Here is a 16077-nt window from a genome sequence, read left to right as displayed (position 1 = left end):
GTCCGGCGGCAGCCCGGAGGCCGTTCCTGTTCCATCCACCCTGCAGGGATATCGGATTTATGAGAGCTGTGGTGCGGTGCGGTGCGGCGGAAGGCCGGATGTCATCCCTTGAGCCACATTCCTGAGAGAACATCATCAGTTGTTATTTAGGGAACAAGATGTTTGAACCCAGGGTGTCAAAGGTGGCAGAGGACTCACAGGGTCAGGGCAACCAGAGAGGTACTGATTTATCTTGCGACCCTCAAGAGGGGAGCGCTTCAAACGTAAAAAAAAAAATTTAACCCCATCATAAAGGCCATTCTGGAGCCCCTTATTGAGAACCCTGCGTGCCATTTACCTCTTTTTATACAGTGGCAGGGCCAAGAATTGTCAAAATACAAAAAATGCAAGCAATATGTACAGCATGAAAATTTCCTGCATCTGGCATACCATAAATGCTTTGATAGTGTTACACTGTTATATGCATTTTCTGAAAGCTCGATTGTTTGTCAGAAGAAGTCGTTACTGTTTAAAGAAAATCTTTTGCAGGAATCCTTGCACACTCCTGGCAAACCGTGTCTTTTGTACGCGGCCAGCCTAATTCCTTTTTCTAAGTAACCAAAAAGTCATAGTTCCAGTTTAAATATTAACTATATAAATGTGCAATCAATCCTATAGTAAAAAGCACTACGGTGGCTGTGCTAGACTAACAATGAATAAAATGCTTCAATATGCATAAAAATAATAAATTGCAATCATAATTTTCACAGTGTAAAAAATGCTTGTAAAGGTGCTTCAAAGTAATACAAGTGCAGAACATATATTCCAATGACAGGAACCTCCCCAGTGACAGTTCATATAAAACATGATAAAAATAAAAGTATAAAAAAATAAAAATCCAATGACAAAAAACTCCTAGTGCCAGTTCATATGAAAAAGAAAGTGCATAAGTGCAAAGAAGTCGACAGAATTTCCACTTCCAATATATTTCACCATCCGATGTGCGCCACTCATTTGCCCCAGCCTCTCACCTCACAGGAAGACCCCTACAGGTCTAGTCAAGCTCCTAAAATGGGTAGACACTGGATCCTCAGTGATCAATCCGTCCCCACAGGTATCCACGGCAATCCCGGACCACGGAGGGTTTCAGGCTCATCCAGTGTGGTATTGCCATGTAATAAAGAAGGGGGGGCTCCACAGTGTAGTATTCCAATACACTTTAATAAAAAACGAATAGTAACTTACTACTCGTAAGTTCTAAGTAATTTTCTAGTAAAAAATACGCATATTAACTTTGTAGGCAACAAATGCCAGAAACAGGTTTAAGCATGAAAGGGTTAATCTTTACAGTTAAACTGCCTGCAGTAAATCACAAACTTCTTCTAGCCTAGAGTATCCTCACCCCTCCACCCTCTACTTCTCTCTCCATAGCTACAAACAGTTAGCAGAAGTGATAATAACAGTCACAGGATTAGGTTCTGGGAGGGGAGTTTCAATTCCTTTCCAGTGTAAATAAAATTAAGATCTTACACACTTCCTTGTTCTATGAAATTGTATTTACGTGAATGGCCATGGAGGAGTCCTCTGAATGTGCCAACAGCATGGATATCTTGCAGTCCTACTTGGAGAAAGACCCCTGCCTTCTGACAGGTGATTTGATTTTTTTTAGTTTCTTTTCACCCCCTGAGCCTTGTGGACCTTAGGTGAGATTTCCCAAATATTATAACTTTTATAACTATAGGATAAAATATTAAAATGCTACTCTATGTATGAAAGTCCAGAATGGGATTTTATTTATGATCGCATAGCTCCCAACTGTCCCTGATTTTGAGGGACTGTCCCTGATTTGGAACATTATCCTTCTGTCCCTCTTTCCTCCTCATTTGTCTCTCATCTCGTCATTTCGGTCTGATCTGTATCCACTTGCTGACCCAACTTTTTCCTGTTATTTGTTGCTTACAAGTTGAAATGCGTATTTTTTGCTAGAAAATTACTTAGAAGTCCCAAACATAATATATATATATATATATATATATATATATATATATATATATATATATATATATATATATATATATATATATATATATATATATATATATATATGTGTGTGTGTTTTTAGCAGAAACCCCTAGAGAATAGAATGGCAGTCATTGCAATATTTTTATGTCACACTTTTCTTGCTCAGCGGTCTTTCAAGCGCAATTTTTTTTTTTAAATACACCTTAATGAATTACAAAAAAAAAACCCAAAACAGCAAAGTTAGCCCAATTTTTTTGTATACATGTAATAATCATAATTTTTTTGAAAAAATTACTCAGAACCCCCAAACATTATATATATTGTTTTAGCAGACAACCTAGGGAATGGCGGTCGTTGCAATTTTATTTTTTTTATTGTATTTTAGTGTAAATATGAGATCCGAGGTCTTTTTGACCCCAGATCTCATATTTAAGAGGTCCTGTCATGCTTTTTTTCTATTACAAGGGATGTTTACATTCCTTGTAATAGGAATAAAAGTGACACAATTTTTATATATTTTAAAAAACAGTGTAAAAATAAAAAAGGTAAAATAAATAAGAAAAAATGCGCGGAGAAGCGAACGCATACGTGAGTAGCGCCTGCATATGAAAACGGTGTTTAAACGACACATGTGAGGTATCGCCGTGATCGATAGAGCAAGAGCAATAATTCTAGCCCTAGACCTCCTCTGTAACTCAAAACAAGCAACCTGTAGAATTTTTTAAACATCGCCTATGGAGATTTTTAAGGGTAAAAGTTTGTCGCCATTCCACGAGTGGGCGCAATTTTGAAGCGAGACATGTTGGGTATCAATTTACTCAGCATAACATTATCTTTCACAATATAAAAAAAATTGGGCTAACTTTACTGTTATCTTATTTTTTAATTCAAAAATTTTTATTTTTTCCAAAAAAAGTGCGCTTGTAAGACCGCTGCGCAAATACGTTGTGACAGAAAGTATTGCAACGACCACCATTTTATTCTCTAGGGTGTTAGAGAAAAAAAAGTATAATGTTTGGGTTCTAAGTAATTTTCTAGCAAAAAAAACTGTTTTTAACTTGTAATCAACAAATCTCAGAAGAGGCTCGGTCCTTAAAGTGGATGTAAACCCAATGTCATCCTTTCTAAACTACTGCCATGGGGGTTATCTATAAGGATATACATGCCTCCTGCATGTATCTTTACCTGTCAAATGTCTCCCCTCTGTCTGTTATGAGAGCCGAAAAACTGCAGATTCTGTGGGCGGGTCTGTTGTCTGGAGCTCGGTGGGTGGAGTCGTGATGTCAGTAGACTCCCCGCCCACCTCTACACTCCCCTTGTCAATATGCATTTTCTCCTGTGTATTTCTTACACTGAACTTCTGCTGAACTTCTGCTATGATCTTTAACATCCAGTGAAAAGACAGGAAAGTAACCACATGACTTCAGCATGCCAAATCAGGCTGAGGTGTGGAACAGCCAATCCTTGCAGAGCTGCTGAAGAAAGGAGTGGGGGAGGGAATTAAAAAATAATGCCTGTGTCTTAGGCTAGTGCACGAGATGTAAATCACCTGTCACTCACAGCAAGGGGGAGGATTTGACAAAGTTTTTCTCTGTTTGTCAAGTTTTATCTCACTGAACAATAAAAGAGGATTGCTAAGAGCTGGATTAACTTTGTGTGGCAAGACTGGGCTCAAATGATAGGAAATCTTATACTCTACATTATGACATCAAAAAAAAAAAAAAAAAAATCAGGTTTACATCCACTTTAAGTGGGGGCTGTGAAAGTCCCCCTAAAAAGGAAAGAAGGGCAGAAGGAATAACTCAGCAGTAATGAAAAGTTACACATAACCTTGGAATCATTTTCTCAATTTCCTTACTGTTAAATCCTAACTTATAATTATAGGATAAAAGATAGAATGGCCACTCTATGTATATACAGCGATCAGCGATAACCACTGACAGGCTAAGTGAATAACACTGATTATCACATTACAATGGTATCTGAAAGTGGGTGGGATATATTAAGCAGCAAGTGAACATGTTGTTCCTGAAGTTGATGTGTCAAAAGCAGAAAAAAATGGCCATCATAGTTTTTTGTGTATGGGGCTGTGTAGCCACAGACCAGTAAAGGTGGTCATGCTGGCGCGGGTCCACAGTCAAAAGTGCTTACCATGGGCAACTGAGCATCAACACTGGACTACGGAGCAATGGAAGAAGGTGGTCTGGTCTGATGAATCACATTTTCTTTCACATCATGTGGGTGGCCGGGTGCGTGCGCGTCACTTACCTGGGGAAGAGATGGCATCAGGCTGCAGTTTGGGATGAAGGCAATCCGGCAGAGGCAGTTTGATGCTTTGGGCAATGTTCTGCTGGGAAACTATGGGTCCCACCATTTATGTGGATGTTACGTACCACCTGTACCTAAACATTGTTGGTGGCCCCTTTTACCAGGATAATAAACCCTGCCACGCTACAAAAATGGTTCAAGAATGGTTTGAGGAACACAACAACGAGTTTGGGGTGGTAACTTGGCCTTCAAATTCTCCAGATCCCATTAAGCATCTGTGGGGTGTGCTGCAAAAACTAGTCTGATCCATGGAGGCCCCACTTCACAACTTACGGGACTTAAAGAATCCTCTACTGATGGCCTGGTGCCAGATATCACAGCATATACTCAGAGGTCTACTGGCGTCCATGCCTCAATGGGTCAGGGCTGTTTTGGCAGCAAAAGGGGACCTACTCATTATTAGGTGGGTGGTCATGAAGAAGTGGCTTGATTAGTTTCCAAAATGGTATTTATTTATGATCTCCAAGGAGAGAAACAAAAATGAATAACTTCACTTTAATAGGAAGTTACATATAACCTTGTGATCATCCTCTTATTTTCCTTACTATTAACCGCTTGCCGACCAACCGCTGTCATTTTACGGCAGCAGGTCAGCACGATCTCACAAGCCGCCGTAGCTATACGACGGCTTGCGGGATCGGGACAGCAGACGCGCGCGCCCCCGGAGGTGCGCGCATGTCCCCGCTGCACAGCGGGGGTGGTGATGCTCGTGGCCGACGGTCACGATGACCGCCGGCCACAAGCGATCGCGGGCACAAGAGGGAGAACAGGGACGTGTGTGTGTCTAAATGCACAATCCCTGTTCTGCTCTGTGAGGAGTGACAGATCGTGAGTTCCTATTAGCTAGGAACCACGATCTGTCACTTCTTCTAGGTCAGTCCCCTCCCCCTACAGTTAGAAACACACACAGGGAACACAATTATCCCCTTGATCGCCCCCTAGTGTTAACTCCTTCCCCGCCAGTGACATTTTTACAGTAATCAGTGCATTTTTATAGCACTGATCGCTGTATAAATGACAATGGTCCCAAAAATGTGTCACAATCGATGTGTCCGCCATAATGTCACAGTCCCGATAAAAATCGCAGATCGCCGCCATTACTAGTAAAAAAATATATAATAATAATAATAAAAATGCTATAAATTTATCCTCTATTTTGTAGACGCTATAACTTTTGCGCAAACCAATCAATATACGCTTATTGCGATTTTTTTTTTTACCAAAAATATGTAGAATTCATATCGGCCTAAGATGAGAAAAAATTTCCTTTTTAAAAAAAAAAAAAAAATGGGGATATTTATTATAGCAAAAAGTACAAAATATTGTTTTTTTCAAAATTGTCGCTTGTTTATAGCGCAAAAAATAAAAACCGCAGAGGCGATCAAATACCACCAAAAGAAAGCTCTATTTGTGGGAAAGAAAAGGACATCAATTTTGTTTGGGTAAAACGTCGCACGACCGCGCAATTGTCAGTTAAAGCGACGCAGTGCCGAATCGCAAAAAATGGCCCGGTCATTCAGCAGCCAAATCTTCCGGGGCTGAAGTGGTTAAACCATAACTTTTTATAATTAAAGCATAAGAGACGGAAGCACCACTTCAAATACACTATTTTACCAGTATTGGGACGCCTGCCTTTACAAGCACATGAACTTTAATGGCATCCCAATCTTAGTCTGTAGGGTTCAATACTCTGTGCAGGTCAATCAATTCCTCCACCCCAAACTCGCTCATCCATGTCTTTATGGACCTTGCTTTGTACACTGGTGATCAGTCATGTTGGAACAGGAAGGGGCCATCCCCAAACTGTTCCCACAAAGTTGGGAGCATGAAATTGTCCAAAATGTCTTGGTATGCTGACACCTTATGAGTTCCCTTCACTGGAACTAAGGGGCCAAGTCCAACCCCTGAAAAACAACCCCACATCATAATCCCTCTTCCACCAAATGATTTGGACCAGTGCACAAAGCAAGGTCCATAAAGACATGGATGAGCAAGTTTTGGGGTAGAGGAACTTGACTGGCCTGCACAGAGTATTGAACCCTATGGACTAAGATTAGGATCGAGTCCTGACCTCAACCCGATAGAACACCTTTGGGATGAATTAGAGTGGAGACTGTGAGCCAGGCCTTCTCGTCCAACATCAGTGCCTGACCACACAAATGCACTTCTGGAAGAATGGTCAAACATTCCCATAGACACACTCCTAAACCTTGTGGACAGCTTTCCCAGAAGAGTTGAAGCTGTTATAGCTGCAAAAGGTGGGCCAACTCAATATTGAACCCTACAGACGCCATTCAAATCCATGTGTGTGTCAGACGCCATTCAAATCCATATGTGTGTAAAGACAGGCGTCCCAATACTTTTGACAATATAGTGTATGTAGGTCCAGAATGGTATTTTTTGATGATCGCCAAGGAAAAACCAACACATTTTATGGGTTGTAAACATCTTCATTCTTTGGAACTTTGAACATATAAAACCATAGAAATAAATTGTGTCTTGTCTAAAACAACATTATAAAAACGATTCACTGATAAGGGCAAAAAGTACTGTGTGTACTTATCATTATAAAATACAAAGATAAAAACAATAAAAGGAAGGAAGGGAAAAAAATAACAGACTTAAAAGAGATTAATTCTACGTTAATAAAATGTTAGATACAACCTTGGGATCATCCTTTCAATGGCCTTACTATTAAAACAAAACTTTTATAACCACTTGCCGCCAAATCATGTAAGTGTACATGATTGACTGCATATGGTAATACTGGGGGTTATGGCTGCAGATGTCAGCCATAATTCCGGTATTGTTTTTTAGACCCAGCTATGCTGTACAAAGTAAAAGCAATCCTAGTGGCTAATTAGCTGCTGAATTGCTTTTACAGCCGTGGAAGGGTGTTTCCCCTCTTGCTACCCACCAGTACATCCTATCCGGCAGTTGTACTGGATTACAATAGAGGTGTTCAGAGACCGGATCGTCTCCGATCACCTCTATGATCTAGGACAGGGGTCTCCAAACTTTCTAAACCAAGGGTCCGTTTACTGTCCTTTAGACTTTAGGGGGGCTGGACTGTGGCCAGTGGTAGCAGAAAATGTCCCAGTCCTAGCATCAGTTGGAGTAAACAATGCCCCATCTTTGGTGTCAGTTAAAGGGCTAGCGCCCTATCGTTTGTGTCATTGGTAGGAATTGTGCCACATCATTGGTGTCATTGGGAGGAATAGTGTCCCATCATTGTTGTCATTGGGAGGAATTGTGCCCCATCATTGGTGTCATTGGGAGGAATAGTGTCCCATCATTGTTGTCATTGGGAGGAATTGTGCCCCATGATTGGTGTCATTGGGAGGAATAGTGCCCCATCATTGTGTCAGTGGGAGGAATTGTGCCCCATCATTGTGTCAGTGGGAGGAATAGTGCCCCATCATTGGTGTCACGGCGAGAAATGGTGCCCCATCATTGGTGTCACTGCAAGGAATTATGCCCATTGTTAGTGTCATTGGGAGGAAAAGTTCCCCATTATTGGTGTCACTGCGAGGAATTGTGCTCATTGTTAGTGTCATCAGTGGCGGCTGGTGCTCAAAATTTTTTGGGGGTGCAAACAAACTGAAAAATACTGGGAAAAAAACATCAATTGCAGCCACTGTGCCACCAAACACAACCACTGTGCCCATCAATTGCAGCCACTGTGCCCTTTAAAGGCTGCCACCAAATGCTGCAACTGTGCACATCAAATGCTGCCACTGTGCCCATCAATTGCAGCCACTGTGTCCTTTAAAGGCTGCCACTGTGCCATCAAATGCTGCAACTATGCCCATCAAACGCTGCCACTGTGTCAATCAAACGCAGGCACTGTGCCCATCAACAGCTGCCACTGTGCCCATCAAACCCTGCCACTGTGCCCATCAAATGCTGCCACTGTGCCCATCAAACACTGCCACTTTGCCCATCAAACACTGCCGCTGTGCCCATCAAATGCTGCCACTGTGCCCATCAAATGCTGCCACTGTGCCCATCAATTGCAGCCACTGTGTCCTGTAAAGGCTGCCACTGTGCCATCAAATGCTGCCACTGTGCCCATCAAACGCTGCCACTGTGCCATCAACAGCTGCCACTGTGCCCATCAAATGCTGCCACTGTGCCATCAAATGCTGCCACTCTGCCCATCCAATGCTGCCACTCTGCCCATCCAATGCCGTCACTGTGACCCCCCCCGCCCGCTCGCCTGTCTCGGTGGAGAAGCGGGTGATGGTGGTAAGCGGTGTCCTCCAAACAGTGTCTTCATGTGTCTCTTCCCGTCCTCTCCTCCCATCAGGCGTCCAATCACAGCGCCTGTCATTCCAGCCAATCAGGTAACGGGTAACAGACCCGAGCACCTGATTGGCGGAGATGCGGTTCAGTGTTAGGATAGCGAATATTCATTCAAGAATGGCGCTCGCAGGTCACCTTTTTTGATGCCTATTAGAGCCTATGGCTCTAATCAGGTGCTTCAAAAACACCCCCCCGCCGCTGTAATTTAGGCGCCCGAAAAGGGGCCGGGCGCCTGAATAGGGAATAGGGAATAGGGATTCCATTCATGCAATGCATGAATCTATCCATTGGTCATAGAGGGGGTGGCTGGAGAGAGGGGGGCTGCGCCCGTGCGCCCTTATGGACGCACCGCCACTGCTTGTCATAGGAATAAAAGTGATAAAAAAAATTAAAAAAATTAAAGGGACAGTGTAAAAATTAAAAATTTTCAATAAAATAAATAAAAAAAAACTTAAGGTTGCGCACGCATATGTAAACGGTGTTTGCACCACACATGTGAGGTATCACTGCGAGAACAATAATTCTAGCACCAGACCTCCTCTGTAACTCTAAACTGGTAACCTGTAAAAAAATTTAAGGCGTTGCCTATGGAGATTTTTAAGTACCGTAGTTTGTCATTCCACGAGCGTGCGCAATTTTAATTTTTCAAAATTGTCGCTCTTTTTTTGCTTATAGCGCAAACAATAAAAAAACGCAGAGGTGATCAAATACCACCAAAAGAAAGCTCTATTTGTGGGGAAAAAAGGACAATTTTGTTTGGGTGCAACGTCACACGACCGCGCAATTGTCAGTTAAAGCGACGCAGTGCCGAATCGCAAAAAAATGGCCTGGTCATTAAGGGGGAAAATCCTTCCGGTCCTTAAAGTGGAGTTCCACCCACTTTTACAACTCCTCAACATCCCTCACTAAACTGTGCACTGTAAACGAATTGGATATTTTTAATTTTTTTTCTCAGCACCTACTTTATATCTGCTGTATTCATTTTTCACTTCCTCCTCCCTGGCCGTGGCCCATCGCATCATTTCCTGTTTGCAATGCCTTCTGGGAAGGGACGGCAACTTCCTCTGACACTGCCGTTGCTATGGAAACCTGACCTGAAACCTATTACACTGCTTGTGCTGCACTGAGCATGTGCGAGATCTGCAAGGATGAGATCCAGGAAGAAATACAGTCTGACTTCAGGTGCCCACACTTAAGATGGCCACAGCCTGCTGGAAGTTTATAAAATAACAAACTACGGCTATAAACTAACAAAACAGACCTTAGTTTACAGACTAACTTTATTAGAATACATTAAGCTTGTGTATTATAGGGGTATTTTTATTTAAAAAGTATAATTTCGGCTGGAACACCACTTTAAGTGCTTTAGAATTCAGTTCTTAAGCGAGGGCTAGTTTACACTAGTGGATTGAACAGGTGTAGAAGTGGCGCTATTCCTCTTTGGATATGATGCAAATGTATATTAAAAGTGGAAAGTGATTGATAATTGGTGATGGTCTATTAAAGATAGAACACAAATCTGTTGCGCTAAATATAAATAAAAAAGAGAAATAGCTGACACTAAATTTCTGGATACACTTAACGTAATATAAAAAAAGGTGTAGCGCTAATCATCATATGCAAAGTTCATAATAGGAAAAAGTTCAATTCGAGTCATCACCATCAAGGAGAAACAAAAGCTTCTATTAAACGAGATCCAACATGGAGGGAACCTCAGAAGGGAGTAGAAATACCATCACCATCACCCACACTGACAGTGTATGGGTTATACACATAAGTTGTAATCAAGTGATGAAACCGATCCGCCTAGAATCTGAAGCAATCCTCTGCTCATATAATCCCAAACCATTACTCTCCTTCTGAATCAGATGGAAATCCCAGAGGACCCTCCTCTCACATGAATGTAAAGCAGTTTGAGAGTCATGTACATGTAGAGAGTATAAAAGGAACGCTCATTGCGCAAAAATATTAACCATGAATATTTGTTGTATAGAAAGGGTAAAACAAACTCACATTTGATGAGATTTAAAAAGGCAATATGAAGCGACAAGCGCTTCTAACCATCAAGATGGCCACCGTGTCTCCGTCCTACCACGTCCAGCGTCACTCGTCTCTGACGTCACCCAATGTTTCGTCATCAACATGTGTCTTCAGGGACGACATCTTTAATGACGAAACGCGTAGAGCGTCTTTGCGTCACTTCCGGTCAGAGCGGCGACTGTCTGTTTACACGGCGCCGGCTCCGTTTTTTTTTCATGTATGCATGTTTAAATTGTTCACATGTGAATATATTTCCAATTTTTTATAAATAAAGCCTTTTTATAAGCAATATTATGCTATGGACATTCCTCTTTCCTTCATGTGATATCCCAGTGGAAAGCCAGCAAACGATCTCCAAATTGCCCAGCGGACCCCAGAGAGCTGCACAGTGGCTCATACTGTGAATGCACAATACCCCTGGGGGGGGGTAATGTCAACTGGTGAGTGCAATCACATTACTAACTCGGATATTATCACCTGGCACCACTATCACTTGAAAGAATAACCAGCACTTATTTTTGAGGAAGCACTGGACACTTTTATGAGCACAAGTCACTTTAATTTACTTAATGGACTAATTGCTATAGATATACTGTTTGAAGTATTCCATCACTTGTTTTTCTTTGTTTATGTGGCAGGACACAGAGACATCCTCATATGTTTATGTATTTTTATATATTATTATTATTTATTATTTTTTAACTCTATATATTACTATCACTTTCTGTTTTGTTTATGGGTCTATATATGTTGACTTCTGTCCTTCGCCACAGGGGGTCAATCACACTGGTCACTTTTTACTGGAGGGGTTTGTTCTGCCCACCCCAGAGGGTCTAACACGTTTGTTGGTCACATTTGTTTTAAAGTTTAGCACTTAATCTTTGCAAGACACTTTATGATCAGCAGACAGAGGGTGTAACACTTCTTTTCATTTTAATAAATTCAAATTTGCAAGGCACAGGGGGTAATTACACCAACACTCGGTTGCACATCAATATCCAAATTACCAGGAAGGCTTATGTTTAATGTTTACACTTCTATGCTCCTCTGATCCAGCACAGGCAGAGGGTGCAACACACCCAATTCCCTTTTCTTACCCAAAAGGTTTTATATTTTTTATCTTTTCAATTTCCCACTGTAAAGCTGATCTTTAATAGACCATCACCAATTATCAATCACTTTCCACTTTTAATATTCATTTGCATCATATCCAAAGAGGCAATATGAAGCGACAAGCGCTTCTAACCATCAAGATGGCCACCGTGTCTCTGTCCTACCACGTCCAGGGTCACTCATCTCTGACGTCACCCAACGTTTCATCATCAACATGTGTCTTCAGGGACGACGTCTTGAATGACAAAACGCGTAGAGCGTCTTTGCGTCACTTCCGGTCAGAGCGGCGACTGTCTGTTTACACCGCGCCGGCTCCATTTTTTTCATGTATGCATGTTTAAATTGTTCAAATGTGAGTATATTTCCACGTCTATACCTGTTCAATCCATTCCTTTGTTCCACTTAGGTGGAAGTAATTTGTAGAGGCAGCAATTCTCTCCTTTGGATTATCAAGGCATCTACTTTGCCCATCTATATCATCTAACTTTTCTTCCATTTTTATTTATTTTTTCCTATTTTTTATACTGGGTTTGTAGATTCCGTGGCGCAGTATCATACTACGTTTTTTAGTTTACACTAGTGTTGTTTTCTGAAGAGCGATCTGTGTTCAGATTGCTCTTTAGAGGGCATTTGACAAGTGGTGAGGAGGTGTTCTATAGCCTCCTCGTGGCCAGCTTTAACCTCCCCCTAACTGCTGCTCTACTGCATGCATTGCACATGGTTGTGGGGTGATTGCAGCGTGGCCTCATTTGATCTGCATTCAGATCGCTCTGTAGCCGCTTACCCTGGCCTATTCTGACACTTCTCACATAAGTGTAAAAGTCAGCTTTTTTTTTTGCTAGAAAATTACTTAGAACCCCCAAACATTATATATATATGTCACACGGTATTTGTGCAGCGGTTTTTCATACACAGTTTTTTTTGGAAAAGTTACACTTTAGTGAATTTTAATGCACAGGAACACAATATAATACCCAATTGTTTGGTAAAATATAAAAGATGATGTTACACCGAGTAAATATATACCAAACATATCATGTTTTAAAATTGCGCATGAAACAGCTCCAAACTACGATACTTAAAAATCTCCATAGGTGACGCTTTATAAGATTTTACAGGTTACCTGTTTAGAGTTCTGGTGCTAGAATTACTGCTCTCGTTATAACGTTCGCAGGGATACCTCACATGTATGGTGTGATCGCCGTTTACAGTGCGCAACCTACTTATGCTTTTGTCTTTGCGTGCCAGCACCGGGGGGAGACAGGGGTGCTTTAATTTTTTTAAATTTAATTTTATTATTTATTTTATTTAAATACATTTTTTTTACACTGTCTCTTTAACTTTATTTTTTTTTATCAACTTTATTGCTATCACAAGGGATGAACAACATCCTTTGTGATAGCATGGGCAGTGACGGGTCCTTTTTACCGAAAGATTTGGGGTCTATCAGACCTCAGATCACCCCTCTGCCCTTAAAAGCATCTGATCAATCTGAGATCTGTTGGATTCAGATGCTTTCACAGGAAGGTAAGGGCCTGTTTAGATTAGACTGAAACCACCGTCGCTTTTGGTTTCTTAAGAAATGCTCGGATGATCGAGGACGTTCCGGTCCTTGGTCATTTCTATGGTCAGCCGGTGGCACGGGAAAGCCTGCGAAGGCAGCGGAAGGCAGTGGGAGTGGACACCTTTTCGCCACCTGTAAAAGTGATCCAGTGGCTAATTAGCCACTAGAATCGCTTTTACATTTAACCACTTGACCTTTGGAAGGTTTTACCCCCTTCATGACCAGGGCATTTTTTTGTTATTCAGTACTGCGCTACTTTAACTGGTAATTGCGCGGTCAACACTGTACACTAATGAAATTTATATCATTTTTTTTCACACAAATAAAGCTTTATTTCGGTGGTATTTGATCACCGCTGGGTTTTTGAAAAGTTTGAAAAAAACCCCACATTTTTTACTTTCTGCTATAAAACATATCCGATAAAAAAAAATTTAATTTCTTTATAAATTTAAGCCAAGATGTATTCTGCTACATGTCTTTGGAAAGAAAAATCCCAGTAAGCCTATATATTGATTGGCTTGCGTGAAAGTTATAGTGTCTAAAAACTATGGGATATATAGGTGCATTTTAAAAAATTTGAATATCATCAAAAAGTTAATTTATTTCAGTAATTCAGTTCAAAAAGTGAAACTCATATATTTTATATAGATGCATTACACACAGAGTGATATATTTAAAGCATTTCTTTCTATTACTTTTGATGATTATGGCTTACAGCTAGTAAAAACCCAAAATTAAGCATCTCAGAAAATTTGAATATTACATAAGACCAATAAAAAAAAGGATTAATAATACAGAAATGTTGGCTTACTGAAAAGTATGCCCATGTACAGTATAGTATGGACTCAATACTTGGTCGGGGCTCCTTTTGCATGAATTACTGCATCAATGCGGTGTGGCATGGAGGAGATCAGCCTGTGGCACTGCTGAGGTGTTATGGAAGCCCAGGTTGCTTTTATAGCAGCCTTCAGCTCATCTGCATTGTTGGGTCTGGTGTCTCTCATCTTCCTCTTGACAATATCCCACAGATTCTCTATGGGGTTTAAGTCAGGTGAGTTTGCTGGCCAATCAAGCACAGTGATAACATGATCATTAAACCAGATATTGGTACTTTTGGCAGTGTGGACAGGTGCCAAGTCCTGCTGGAAAATGAAATCAGCATCTCCATAAAGCTGGTCAGCAGAGGGAAGCATGAAGTGCTTTAGGATTACCTGGTAGAGGGCTGCACTTATTTTGGACTTGATAAAACACATTGGACCAACAACAGCAGATGACATGGCTCCCCAAATCATCACTGACTGTGGAAACTTCACACTGGACCTCGTGCAACTTGGATTCTGTGCCTCTCCACTCTTCCTCCAGACTCTGGGACCTTGATTTCCAAATGAAATGCAAAATTTACTTTCATCCAAAAAGAAGACTTTGGACCACTGCACAACAGTCCAGTCCTTTTTCTTCTTAGACCAAGTAGGATGCTTCTGATGTTGTCTCTGGTTCAGGAGTGGCTTGACATAAGGAATGCAACAGTTGTAGCCCATGTCCTGGATATGTCTGTGTGTGGTGGCTCTTGAAGCACTGACTATCCATAGTCCACTCCTTGTAAATCTCCCTCAAATTGAATGGCCTTTGCTTCACAATCCTCTCAGGGCTGCGGTTAGCCCTGTTACTCGTGCATCTTTTTCTACCACACTTTTTCTTTCCACTCAACTTTCCATTAATATGCTTGGATACAGCACTCTGTGAACAGCCAAATTCTTTCGCAATGACCTTTTGCGACTTGCCCTCCTTGTGGAGGTTGTCAATGACTGTCTTATGGACAACTGCCAAGTCAGCAGTCTTCCCCATGATTGTGTAACCTACTGAACCAGACTGAGAGACCATTTAAAGTGGTTGTAAACCCTTTTGTCTGTCTTTTATCTATAGGTAAGCCTAGAATAAGGCTTACCTATAGGTAGTGGAAATATCTCCTAAACGTGCGCTGTTTAGGAGATATTTCACTTGTAGTGTGCCGATGTCGTCATCGGCGCATGCGCTGTGAAGAAACGGACCATCGTGCCGTTTCTTCCCCCAGCGTGTGCCGTGACTGACGGCTCCCGGGCACATGCGCAGGAGTGACGTCACGCGGCTCCGGCCAGTCACAGAGGCAGAGTCCGTGGCCCCGGAAGGAAGAGGGGCGAATATGGACGTGGCCTACACAGGGGACAGCGCGGGCTTTGTTTGCAGGTAAGTGTCATATAATGGGCTAGTATGCGATGCATACTAGCCCATTATGCTTTTAATTTGCAGGCCTTGCGGGGAGTAAAAGAGGAAGTAAAACCCATCAGGGTTTACTTCCCCTTTAAAGGTTCAGGAAATCTTTACAGGTGTTTTCAGTTCGCTGATTAGATTGTGACACCATGAGTCTACAATATTCAACTTTTTCACAATATTCTAATTTAGTGAGATACTGAATTTTGGGTTTTCACTAGCTGTAAGCCATAATCATAAAAATTAAAAGAAAGAAATGCTTGAAGTATATCACCCTGTGTGTAATGAATCTACATAATATAGGAGTTTCACTTTTTGAAATGAATTACTGAAATAAATTAACTTTTAGATAATATTCAAATTTTTTGAGATGTATCTGTATACTGGAACTTTTTTTGTACTACTAATGGCGGTGACCGGCAACATATAGTGGGACTGCGATAGTGTGGCAAGCAATCTGACATTAACTGACACTTGGT

At 41.4% G+C, this 16077-nt stretch overlaps 1 protein-coding gene across 1 annotated transcript in view; it reads left to right on the top strand.

The window, feature by feature from the left end:
• The first annotated feature begins 1480 nt into the window (after positions 1–1480).
• The window catches only part of LOC141120832 (uncharacterized), a 97745-nt gene continuing 83148 nt past the window's right edge, over positions 1481–16077 (top strand). The window contains exon 1 of the mRNA XM_073611040.1: positions 1481–1629. Within this exon, the coding sequence (XP_073467141.1) occupies positions 1545–1629 (85 nt within the window). The 5' untranslated portion in view covers positions 1481–1544. The remainder of the gene's footprint in view (positions 1630–16077) is intronic.

This window comes from Aquarana catesbeiana, linkage group LG01 (genome assembly GCF_042186555.1).
Source record: "Aquarana catesbeiana isolate 2022-GZ linkage group LG01, ASM4218655v1, whole genome shotgun sequence".
Classification (NCBI taxonomy): Eukaryota; Metazoa; Chordata; class Amphibia; order Anura; family Ranidae; genus Aquarana; species Aquarana catesbeiana.
Note: the sequence above shows the minus strand (reverse complement) of the source record. Positions and strands in the feature narration are given on the sequence as shown.